Below are 12,500 nucleotides of genomic sequence, written 5' to 3'. Positions count from 1 at the left end.
CAATTCTTAAAACAACCATGCAATTTCCATTTTACTTTTCCACGAGTAAAGTAAAATTCATAAAGGTTAAATAACTAACTTGCCCAGGGCCACACAGTTGTAAGCAACAGAGTTGGGATTTGAACCCAGGTCTACCTGGCTTCAAAGTCCCAATTTTATCTCCGCTTTTTCTTTCTTCAAGTATTTAATATATTTTTGAAAGAATTGATGTAAAGTATATCTAAGTTATGAAGCATGAAAATAAAAACACCCATGATGCCACCAACTAGCTTAAGAACTAAAATGTCCCCTGATTCCATTATCCCTCTGCCTCTCTCACCACAAATGAGTCTTTTGGTTTTCCTTTCTGGCCATTCCCTTACAGATCTTTATAGAGTTTTGCCACATAAGTATATACCCCTAAGTAACATACTGTTTAGTTTTACTTGTTTTTAAACTTTTGAAAAATACTGTCATGCTGAATCTAGCCTTCGGCAATAAGTAATGCCCAATTCTTCTCCACATTATTGCTCAGTATGGAACACCAACAATTCCTGGCTAGTGTTGCCAGCTTTTTAATCTCACCCTCACTATCATCTTCTACTTCAGTCAAACCAAAGTCAACTTCATGGTCAACTACTGTGCTGAGCTGAGCCCACCACTTCCTACTAAAGAACTAGAGAAGATGACAGTAAGAGAAAACCATGATATGATGATGGTGTTGTTTTCCTTGTGGGAAAAGTATGTTTATCATGAGCCTTTAGATGGGGAAACAATATTCCTTCATACATATATTCAAAAACTCTCAGATGATTTCAGGTAAGATTACCATATAAAGTGTTTCCTCTTGGATAAACACATTAAAAAAGAGAGAGAGAAATCTTGGAAATCATAAACAGTAAGAAGCAACTGAGCCAGTAAGATCTGCTCAGTGTCTCTGAAGTCTATCAAAAGATAGCAATAACCTATGCCCAATAAGCAGCATTACAACATATATGGGGAAGAGCAAATCAGTAAAAATCCCAAAAGGCACCTATAATGGCAGAAATACATCTAAAGGAAGCACAAATGAGAAAAAAAGTTAATGAGTTAAAAAAGAACTTGTTATACTACTTAGTCAAAGATAACTTTAAAATACTACAAGGAAATTTAAAATATTCATAACAGCTATGAAGGTCAAAACAATATTGCAAAACACTAGCTGAATTACCATTACGTTAAACACAAATAAAGAAAAACTGATGTTCTTAAAAAATAGAGGAAACTTGTTGATTGTGAGAATTGAAAGGACACAGGATCACCTAATGGAACAACTAAAATCCAAAACACTGACAACACCAAGTGCTGACAAGGATGTAGGACAACAGGAAGTCTCATTCTTGCTGGTGTGAATGCAAAATGGTAATTCAATTTGGAAGTGAATTTGGCCGTTTCTTACAAAGCTAAACCATAAAATCCAGCAATTGTGCTCCTAGGTATTTACTCAAATGAGTTAAAAATTATGTCCACACGAAATTCTACACACAAATGTTTATAGCAGCTTTATTCATATTTGCCAAAACTTGGAAGCAACCAAGATATTTAATAGGTGAATAGATAAACAAACTGTGGTAGACCCATATGAAATATTATGTAACAATCAAGAGAAATGAGCTATCAAGCCATGAAAAGACATGGAGGAACCTTAAGTATACACTGCTAAGTGAAAGAAGCCAATCTGAAAAGGCTACACACTGTACGATTCCAATTATATGACATTCTGGAAAAGGCAAAACTATGCAGACAGTAAAAAAAGATACTGGTTGCCAGGAGTTAGGGGGATGAACAGGTGGAGCACAGAAGACTTTCAAGGCAGTGAAACTATTCTGTACAATACATGGCATTTGTCAACACAAAGAGTGAATCCTAATGTAAATTATGGATTTTAGTTAATAATAATTTATCAATATTGGCTCACCAATTGTAACAAATGTACCACACTAATGCAAGATGCTAATTAAAAAGGTAAACTGTTGGGGAGGGTGAAGGGAGTACATAGGAACTCTCTGTACTTCTTGTTCAATTTTTCTGTAAATCTAAAACTACTCTATAAAATAAGTTCTATTTATTAAAAACAAAACAAGAAAAGGAATCCACAAGTCCATATTGATAATGAATATATGATAAATAGCGATAATAAAGGAGTGCTCTTCCTTACAATAGAAGGCAGGCTGACAAGTGTGGAAAAAATGACGGAGTTGGGAAATCACCACTTTGCACCCATCAGAGTCAAGATTGGTTCAAGCAATAGTCATGGAGGGCTAAGAAATCCAGAGGGACAGTTTGACAAGGAATAAGATATCTGAAGGTCTCAAAGTGCCTTGCTACAGATGGCTTATTAGTTGCAAGGGGAAAACAGAAACTATGCAGTGGAGACCCCAGACAATGGATTACCTTGACCAAGTGATCAAAATGAACACCTCCCAATGAGAGGCAGATGGATATTATCCACCTCCAGATGTGACACCTGAGAAGGATACAATGTCACCTATGTAGTACTCTGGCTATGGGTGTATAACCTGAATCTTAATCACAAGGCAACAGCAGATAAGCCTAAATTGAAGAATATTCTACAAAATAAATGACCTGTATTCTTCAAAAATGTTAATGTAATGAAAAACAAGGCAAGTTAAGGAATTCTTCCAGATTAAAGAGATTAGAGCAACATGACAACTAAATGCAACAGATGATTGATCATGAGCTGGATTCTAGACTGGCAGGGAAAAAAAAGCTCTAAAGGAAATTACTGAAGTAACTGATAAAACTGGAATGTAGACAGTAATTTCTATCAATTTTAAAGTTCATGATTTTGATATCTATACTGTGAATATGCAGGATAATACTGTTGCTCTTAGGAAATACACACTAATGAAAGAGAAAAGATATCTGCACCGCAATTTCAAATGGTCCCCCCAAAATAGTATGTGTGTATGTGCATGTATAATCACAGTCAGACAGGGAGAGGAGAGAGAGAGAGAGTGAACGATCAAAGCAGACGCGGCAAAATGTTAAAAATGGGTGAATCTGTGTAAAAGGTATATAGAAGTTGTCTGTGTTATTATTTGTAATTTTTCTGTAAATTTGAAATTATCTGAAAATAAAAAGTTTAAAGAACGTTAACCTCTCTTATTCTGGCATAAACTTTCTATACTTTGTTGATGAAAGCTCTGATGATAAGCTAATGTTCTTTCCCTTATAAGTCCCTTACTCTTGCTGCCCAGGTGCTCAAAGGATTTTTCTTTTAAGTCCAGTAATTTTTTAGAATTTGTCTTGGTGTTGGCTATTCTGGGTCAATATTCTCAGATAACACAGTGTGCTCATTAAACTGTGCATTTTTAATTTTTTTTTTTAATTCAGTAAAGTTTTCTTGAATTATAGTCTTTAGTATTTGTTCCTTCAGACTAGTGATGCTAATACGAATTTTAAAACAGGTAATGAACCTGAAAGCTCTACTATATAAAATAATGATAGTAATAAAAACTTAATTATTATCTATCCATTCCAATATTATTGATAACCTACTATGTGAAAGGTATACCTATTCCACAAAAATAAGACATGGAAAAAATGTCTAGTAGGTCAACTAATCATGTACTGAATAACTGTTCCCCAAACGACTTCATATTGCTAGTAATACAGAAAAGAGTATACTTTAGAGTGTTCAATTTCTGCCCAGGTTTTATCCTGTACTTAGTATTCTACTATTTAATCTCAATACTTGAGATGTACAAAGAATTATTCTCTAATATACTTAAAATTCAGTCCAAGAAACTCTTGAAAAATGAGATGAAGGGGCTTCCCTGGTGGCGCAGTGGTTGAGAGTCTGCCTGCTAATGCAGGGGATACGGGTTCGAGCCCTGGTCTGGGAAGATCCCACATGCCACGGAGCAACTGGGCCCGTGAGCCACAATTACTGAGCCTGCGCGTCTGGAGCCTGTGCTCCACAACAAGGGAGGCCACGATAGTGAGAGGCCCGCACACCGCGATGAAGAGTGGCCCCCACTTGCCACAGCTAGAGAAAGCCCTCGCACAGAAACGAAGACCCAACACAGCCATAAATAAATAAATAAATAAATTTAATACTTGCTACTCTAACTAGCTCCTCTGACATCTCTCTGTATTCACTATTAAAAAAAAAAAGAAAAGAAATGGGTGGAATCGATAAGGAGGGCTGAAAAAAAAAAATGAGATGAGTATAAACAACTGAAATCCAATTAATATTTTTAAGCTGGATATCCATTTCCCATTTTTTTAAAAAGGCACTTGGCACTATGTTAATAGTGGAATCAAATTTGTTTACTTTCATATGTGTTATTATGTCATACAAAATTTAATCCAGAAAAAAACTCTTAGCTAAATTTTTTAATATTTTAAAGACTATCAAAAAGTCAGAAATAAACTCACAATGAGTATGTATTAAATATACTGCTGAACAACTATTTTAGAAAAGTAATTATCTTACCATTTCTAGTAGAATAGCTTGAGTTTTGGCCTCTTTTTCTGCCTTTATTTCTTCTACTTCTTCAGCCGATCTTCCTTTGAAATCGTCAATTTCTTCATCTGCTCCTATTCGACCACTCTGTAAGGCAGAAGTTACTCATATATATATTTAAAGAATAGAAAAATCTAAGAAACATGAGAGACATTATGCTTTATTCTTAGTTCCATCAAATGTGTTAGAACATTTGTTTCACAAATGTGAAACAAACTTACCTCTGAAAATTGATTTAGATGAATTCAGTAATACTAGCCAGACTAGGCATCTAATTTATTTTTAAATCAAAATAAACATTTATATAGGAACTATCTGGTATCCAACTAAGTGCTGAATACAGAAGATAAATGGTCCTAGAAATTAAGCATTAAATCCCAACTATAAAGATAAATTCAGCTTTGAGGAAGCCTCATACGCAGAAATTTTTACCTTAAAAGATCTGAGGGAAAAAGTCTCCATTATGCCACAGAAATTTCTGGGTTCTAGCCTGGCTCAAAAGTATCCCCAGTTGAAAAGTTCCTTCACAAGCTGATAATTTAATTTAGGCTTAAAGTTACACTCCTATCTAGAGTTAAGATATGAGAGAAATATTTCCCCAAGGTATTCATATAAGCTTCCAGAGCTAAGGAAAGAATATTAGGGAAATAAAAAGATAGGTAGAAAAATGAGTATCTCCCTGGAAGAGAAAAAGAACTCTAAACTTGTCCTAGTATTATTGATCAAGCAAGACAATCATTCTGAAGAAATAAGTTTTAATAAGGTAAAAAGCAAATTTTATGCAAAACATTAATATGTATGTACATTCAATCACAAGAAGACTCTACTTACATCTAGTTGTTCCCTTGTAGGTTCTGGTGATCGATCAGGAATTAATAGATCAGGAGGATCATCAAATGGATCATCTAAAATCACTGTATGATTTATCCTTACAAAATAAATCCAAGTCAAATGTTACATTTATGTCATTTCAGAATCCATGTTTTACTTTTTATAAAAATTATAACAAATATCTTAAGTATCTCTAACACCAAAAAAAACCATAAGCTCTTAAATTTTATTGCACAAGGATATTATTAGTGTATACTTTCACAATTAGTGTTACTGTTTTTGATTGTTTGATATTATATATTATATTTATTACTCTGCATTACGCTAAGATGTAATATAAATGACTAAATCTTAGTAATTTTGTCATATCTCTCAATAATCTGCATTTTTTAAAAGCTAAAGGATTAATAATTCCTCCCAACATAAGCATTTATAATTAGTACAAGTATTTTTTTAAATAAAGGTCTTCTCTATTATAAAGATTCTTATAGTCACATCTTAGAATTATCCAAAAACCAGTCCTACATATGCCATCCCCATTACCTGTCAAACATCACATATAAAACATTCTAGTACATTTCAATAGCAAACTGTAACCATACCTGATATCTTGATATGGTACAAAGTCCTTATCAACAAAGGTCTCATTAATTTTCTTAATTATGTCCATGCCTTCTGTCACCTCACCAAACACTGTATGAACACCATCAAGGTAATCTAGATTATCTCCTGTTGTAATAAGAAACTATATAGAAAGACATAGAATAAATACAAATACATATATAATTCAAACTGAAATCAGTTACAAAAGACTACATTAATTGCGTGAATTCTCACCTACTTGTCACTACTACTAAGTATAAGGCACAAAGCTTAAACATAAAATATCAATAAATACAGATGCTCTGATTGTTTAAAATACTTGAAGAAACCAAATCTCAGTTTTTTCACATGTAAACTGTGAGGAAAAAAAAGCATCTACTCCAATGGGGCTGTTGTGACAATGAATGAAAGGTGCTCAACATGACCTGTTTTGAAATAAGTAATAAACACTGAAAGGAAACGGGCCACACTGTGAACAGTGATATTCCATGAATGGTGGGATTGTAGGTAATGTTATTTTCATCTTTGTGCTTTTCTGTATTTTCTAAATTCCTCCCAATGGACATGTTTTACTTTTAAAGGAACAAAATAGTAAGGATTTTTTTAACATAGGAAAAAATAGTGTCATGTTTTTCTTCTAACAAATATCTTTGATTGAAATTCTCTCATTACTAGATCGTTTACAAAGACAATTTTGTGGGTTCCCTCCAGCAAAACTCATCTCCTCACCCATTTCCTAACCTGAGATCCATGCTGATCACTGCCATTGTTCACCATGGACACAGTGCCCTTCTTCCTGTGCTTAATTCTTGGCACTTTTTCAGCATCGAAAAAGCTTGCTTGATCACCATACAGTTGACTAAAAATACATATAATAAGGTTATAAAATATAAGTATACTCAACATGAAATATAAAACTACTAGGGTTACATATAGGGCGTTAGGGTTAACAGATAAGGTTACCATTTGTTTTTGGTTTTTTTTGGCTGCATGCATGGCTTGCGGGATGGAACCCGTGCCGCCTGCAGTGGAAGGGCAGAGTCTTAACCACTGGACCGCCAGGGAAGTCCCAGGTTACCATTTCTTTACAGAAATGCCACTATGATTCAAAATATTCCTTTTATTTGCTATAGACATTTATGGAACTTGGGGAAAATCTATATTTGAACCATATTTTAAAATGCAGACTGAAATATGCTACTTAACATTGTTAAGAGGTAATTCTATTTTTACTCATTTGAAAATAAAAGAACTTACCCAAAAACTGACTCTCCTCCACGGCCAGTCCCTGTAGGATCACCAGTCTGTATGATAAAATCCCTCTATAATATATAGGATACTTTGTTAATTCAGAGAGCTTGCTAGATAGTTCCAATAACAAAGAACATGACTAATATCCACCAACTCACCTGTACATTGTGAATAAGGCAATAATTGTAATATTTTATTTTGCACAACTTCAGGAAATTCAAGCAAGCTGAAAGAAAGTAAATAGTAAATTTATCACAGTAGTTCACAAATATATTTTTAACCACGTAAAAGCACAGTTAGTATAGTTTAATTTCTAAACTACCATACAGAAACTTCCTCCCCAAATGGTCAAATGTCCAAAGCCACTGAAAAAGGTAGTAATCCTAGAAAAAGGCAATATGTTTTAAATTATCACCTTATTCTCTTTTTCTTTTGATTTCTTGGGCGTCTGAACTATATAGAAAACTGAAACTTATCTGGGATAAGCAATCATTTGTTGATGAATTGATTTTTTGTAAGAGAAAAAAAAAAAACTAAAGAGGACACTATGATTGGAAAGGATCTAGCAGAGTATCTGAAAATGGGTACAGATTATTTATATTAGAGAAAACAAAATATCTGGGACCATTTTTTTCACAATGATTAAATAGCCCTTCACAAAAATCCATATACTTATCATGTACCATGTTTTTTAAATAAATTCACTCATTTATCCAATAAATCTCAGTCTCACTGACTGAGAATCTTCTAAGTACCTGTCACTGTTGTTAGGTCAAATGCCATTAGGTCTTGATCTCTGCCCTTAACAAGTTTATAGACTAGTTGTAGAGAAACATGCTAACAACTTCTCAAGGCACTAAGCTAGAAACCAAACAGACAGAAAGACATATGAGGTGGTCCCTGCCCTCAAGGAGCTTACACTAAACTAGGGTCCTTACACCTGAACACAAATAGTTACAATAGTGGGCACACCTGATAATACCATCTGTGCACTTAAATGGTACAAAGTTTAAAAGTGGTTTTAAATATGCCACACGTTGAAAAGAGATTGTTTCTGGCTGGGGAAATGAGAAGACCTCCTGGAGGCTTAAGGGAACATTAAAAGAACTGGATTGGCAGAGAGTAGAGAGTGGGCATTTCAAGCTGGGAAGACATTATGAAATACCCTGGAAGTGGGAATTTAAATGTTTTGGGGAGGGTCCAGGAGACTAGTCTAACTTCTATAACTTCTCCAGTGACACAGAGGAATAGAGGATTAAAAAGCTGGAGAGGTAAGATGGAGCCAAGTTATTGGAGGGTCTTGAATATCAGGCTTTTGATCATTTTTCTAGAAAAAAAATGTATTCCTGGAGTTACTGTTAAACATATAGGAATAGTCCTTTAACTAGAAAACAAAAATAATGAATCTAAGTAGTGATCAACAATGGTTGCCAAAATCTTTAGGTGAAAAGCTAATGGGAACACTATAACAGATATATCAGGTAGACAGACCTGAACCACTAACCAATTTTAACAACACAAAAAGATCCAACCAGACATCAAGTGCCTCCTGAATGTGATGCAGTTGGAAGTACAGTCTACCTGATATGAAATATTCTTGCCAAAAACATTAAACCTGAATCTGATCAAGGCTCTGGGTCTAAGTAGAAATTCATGAGAAATAGAAGGGATAGAAGAATATATTAAAAGATACAACAGGGATAAAATCAGTCAAATCCAAAATGAAAAAAATTCTACAAATGACCCAGATTCTTTCTCAAAAATTTTTCAGGGAAAAAAGGGGGGCGGAGGGAAGTTACAGATTAAAAGATATTTAAGAGATGTATCAACCAATATAATATATGGACCTTCTTACAAGACTAGACTAAACACACTCTTATCATACAATCCAGCAATCATATTCCTTTGCATTTACCCAAAAGATTTGGAAACGGGTCTATGCAAAAACTTGCACACGGATGTTTATAGCAGCTTTATTCATAACTGCCAAAATTTGGAAGCAATCAAGATGTCCTTCAGTAAGTGAATGGATAAATAATCTGTGGTACAACCAGACAATGAAATATTATTCAAGGCAAAAAGAATTGAGATATCAAGCCATGAAAAGACAGGGGAGATTAAAATGCATTACTCAGTGAAAGAAGTCAATCTGAAAAGGCTACGTACTGTATGGTTCCATCTGTGTAACATTCTGGAAAAAGCAAAACTATGGAGACAATAAAAGATAAGTGGTTGCCAGGAGATGTGGGGGAGGGGAATGAACAGGCAGAGCACAGAGGATTTTTAGGGCAGTGAAATTACTCTGTACGATACTGTAATGGTGGATACATGTCACTATACATTTGTCCAAAGCCACAGAATGCACACCACCGAGAGTGTACCCTAACATAAATAATGGACTTTGGGTGATAACGATGTGTCAATATAGGTTCATCAAATGTACCACTGTAGTAATAAATGTAAAGTATGTACAATGTTACATGGTAGAAACATTACAAATGTATTACAAATGTACCATTCTGGTGGGAGGTACTGACAATGGCAGAGGCCTGTGCACTGGGGGTAGGGGGGATATGGGAAATCTCTGTACCTTCACCTCAGTTTTGCTATGAACCTTAAAGTGCTTTAAAAAAATAAAGTCTTAATTTTAAAATGGGGTGGGGGAGAACCTATAGATTAAAAAATATTTAAGAGGGACTTCCCTGGCGGTCCAGTGGTTAAGACTCCACGCTTCCAGTGCAGGGGGTGCGGGTTCCATCCCTGGTGGGGGAACTAAGATCCCGCAAGCCGTGAGGTGCGACAAAAAAAAAAAAAAATTAAAAAATTTAAACATCCAGTGGAATGGGGCTATAAATGAAACATTTCACAACTGTTAAACGAAGCTGATCATCAGCACATGAGGTTCATTTACATGATTCTACTTCTGTATATGTTTCAAGTTTTCTATAATAAAAAGTTTTTTAAAAAAAGAAAGAAAAAGAAGGGAGAGAAGGAGGGAGGAAAAAAGAAAAATAAGTCTGGATATATTTACTATAAATTGATAAGTAGTTACATATAGAAGTAGATATCCAATCACATGCTTACAAATGTATACAAATAGGGTGGACTTATGTTTTTAGTGTCCCAAGCTATCTTTGCAGAAACACTGCTTGGCCATTTTGTCTGTGTTAATTAGGTGACATAACCCTACCTCCCATTTAGTCTCTCATAGTTCTACGGAAAAAGGCCCACTCACTTGCCAGGTGCTGCTCCACATGGAGAGTGTCAAACTCAAAGGAAAGCAAATCCAAAATATGAAAAATACAATTCCCTATAAAATCCTGTGTACCCCCTGGTCCTGCCATCCTTAAAGCTTACCCCAGTAACATGAGGCAATCAACTGTTTTCTTTAAGCCAGTTTGTGTTGAGTTTCTATCACTTGCACAAAGAGTCCTAATACAACACATATATTTGCATTACTCAATATAATGAACCTTTGGTGTATGCCCTCAAAGTTTCAGGCACTGCACTAGGTGCTCAGGATACAGAGATAATTAAGGCACAGTCCCTATTCTCTTAGAGTTTACCTTCTTGAGAGGAGACCAAGACTTGCAAATAATTCCAGGCAAATAGGTAAATCTATAACAAAATATGTACTGTGACTTATAAAAAACCTGAGACAGAACACAAGAAACCAATCGAACTCTGCTTAGGGACACTGGAGAGTTTCACAGAAGAGATCATGCTTGATCTGAAAGTTGAATAATAAGCAGGAACTTTGCCAAAAGGACAACAGTGGAGAGAAATGTGGGGTAGAGGCAACAGTATGAGAAAGGCATAGAGGTATGGTTGAGTGTTGAGGGGTGGAGATAACTGAGCGTGGGATAAAGTGTAGCACGTCAGGAGGCACTCATGGTACCATATTGCAGCTTGTTTCATCTTCTTTCATAGACTGCATTCCATGGGGGCAGGACCCTGGTTGTAACTAAACTCTCCTGGTCTCCAGCTTCTCCCCACTCTGAAACATTCTCCACACTGCTACTTATTATCGTCCTAAAACAAGAAGTTTGCCATGCCTCCATCCTGCTCTTAAACCCTTCAAAGACTCTGGGCTTCAGTAGGGTACACAAGGCTATTCACGACCTGACCTAACCTAAAAACGTATACAACCAGACTCGCAGTCTGCCATTCCACGGCCAAGCCACGCGGATCTACTTTCTATTTCCAGAAAATTCCAAGCAAACAAGAAAACCCTCGCTCCCACTCATCTTTCAAAGAGCTAGTTCAAGTGCTCTCAATTCTTTGCTAGCTTTGCTTCTCCCCGCCCCCTTCCAAAATTACACCCTCCTCTGGTTTCCATGGCAACTTACACATTCTTCCACTACAACGCTTAAGAAATTAAATGGGTTGCGACGCCTATTTCCCCCAATGGAAAATCAGACCCTCAAGAACAAGAGGCCCATCCCACGGCTTGGCACAAAGTCTCGCATAGTGAGCGATCAATGAGTGTTTGCTAAGGTTGGGTGCACACCTCCGGACAGCCCTTCCTCCAACCACGAGGGATGCCCACACTCACGGCTCCAAGCCCATCCTCCCTGCTTTCATCAGGATATACTGATTGCACACCAAGGAGTACTGCTTGCGTTCCTCTGACTAGTGAAAAGCAGTAAAGCCGCAAAAGCTATGGGCATTGTATATGCTGCATTACACACACACACACAGACACACACACACACACACACACACACGCATTTCATAACCACAAGCACCCGCCACCCGGACCCAGCACCAGATGCGGAGAAGGGCTGCTCCTCAAAAAAACTTTTCAACCAAGGCCCGCTAATAAAACAGCGCAGTCGCGGGCACCATCAGCCCAGAAGCTCCAACCAGTCCACGCGGACCGGGCAGAAAAGGCAAAGTGGGGAAAGCAGATAGCTGCCCGGCAGAGAGGTGAGCGGGGCCCGGGCCTCACCGCGCGGCCGCTCCTCCGTGTACAAGTCGATGACGACGTCGCCCAAGGTGGTCTCCAGCAGAACCGCCATGGCGCCCGCTGCTCCTCTGCAACAAGCCCCAGGGGTGACAGGCGCAGCCCGACGTCAACTACGCCAGGCGTCACCCTCGGCGCGACGCCTTTTACGTCATCCCTCCGGCGACAACGCCCCCTTCCGGGAGGCTCCTTTGGGCGGGTCTGGTCGGTGCCCCGCCTCGCCCGGCTGTCGGGCGGTGCCGTGGGTCCCGCCCATGGCGCGGCCCTTTTGAAAATCGTCCTTAGCCCTTGGCGACTGGCGTGGAAGCCTGTCACTCAAAGGGGCTTCTGTGAAGGATT

General features: G+C 37.3%; 1 protein-coding gene across 1 annotated transcript in view; it reads right to left on the bottom strand.

Annotated features, from left to right (window-relative positions):
- Positions 1–12,273, bottom strand: part of PPIL4 (peptidylprolyl isomerase like 4) — a 32,717-nt gene extending 20,444 nt beyond the window's left edge. Inside the window, exons 1-7 of the mRNA XM_059941020.1 lie at positions 12,147–12,273; positions 7,354–7,421; positions 7,202–7,266; positions 6,686–6,803; positions 5,944–6,086; positions 5,342–5,438; positions 4,481–4,597 (exon numbers count right to left, since the gene is read on the bottom strand). Of these exons, the coding sequence (XP_059797003.1) occupies positions 4,481–4,597; positions 5,342–5,438; positions 5,944–6,086; positions 6,686–6,803; positions 7,202–7,266; positions 7,354–7,421; positions 12,147–12,216 (678 nt within the window). The 5' untranslated portion in view covers positions 12,217–12,273. The remainder of the gene's footprint in view (positions 1–4,480; positions 4,598–5,341; positions 5,439–5,943; positions 6,087–6,685; positions 6,804–7,201; positions 7,267–7,353; positions 7,422–12,146) is intronic.
- Between the last annotated feature and the right edge of the window lie 227 nt (positions 12,274–12,500).

The sequence above is a fragment of the Balaenoptera ricei genome, chromosome 12 (genome assembly GCF_028023285.1).
Source record: "Balaenoptera ricei isolate mBalRic1 chromosome 12, mBalRic1.hap2, whole genome shotgun sequence".
NCBI classification, from domain to species: Eukaryota; Metazoa; Chordata; class Mammalia; order Artiodactyla; family Balaenopteridae; genus Balaenoptera; species Balaenoptera ricei.
This window is presented reverse-complemented; position numbering and strand designations above follow the sequence as displayed.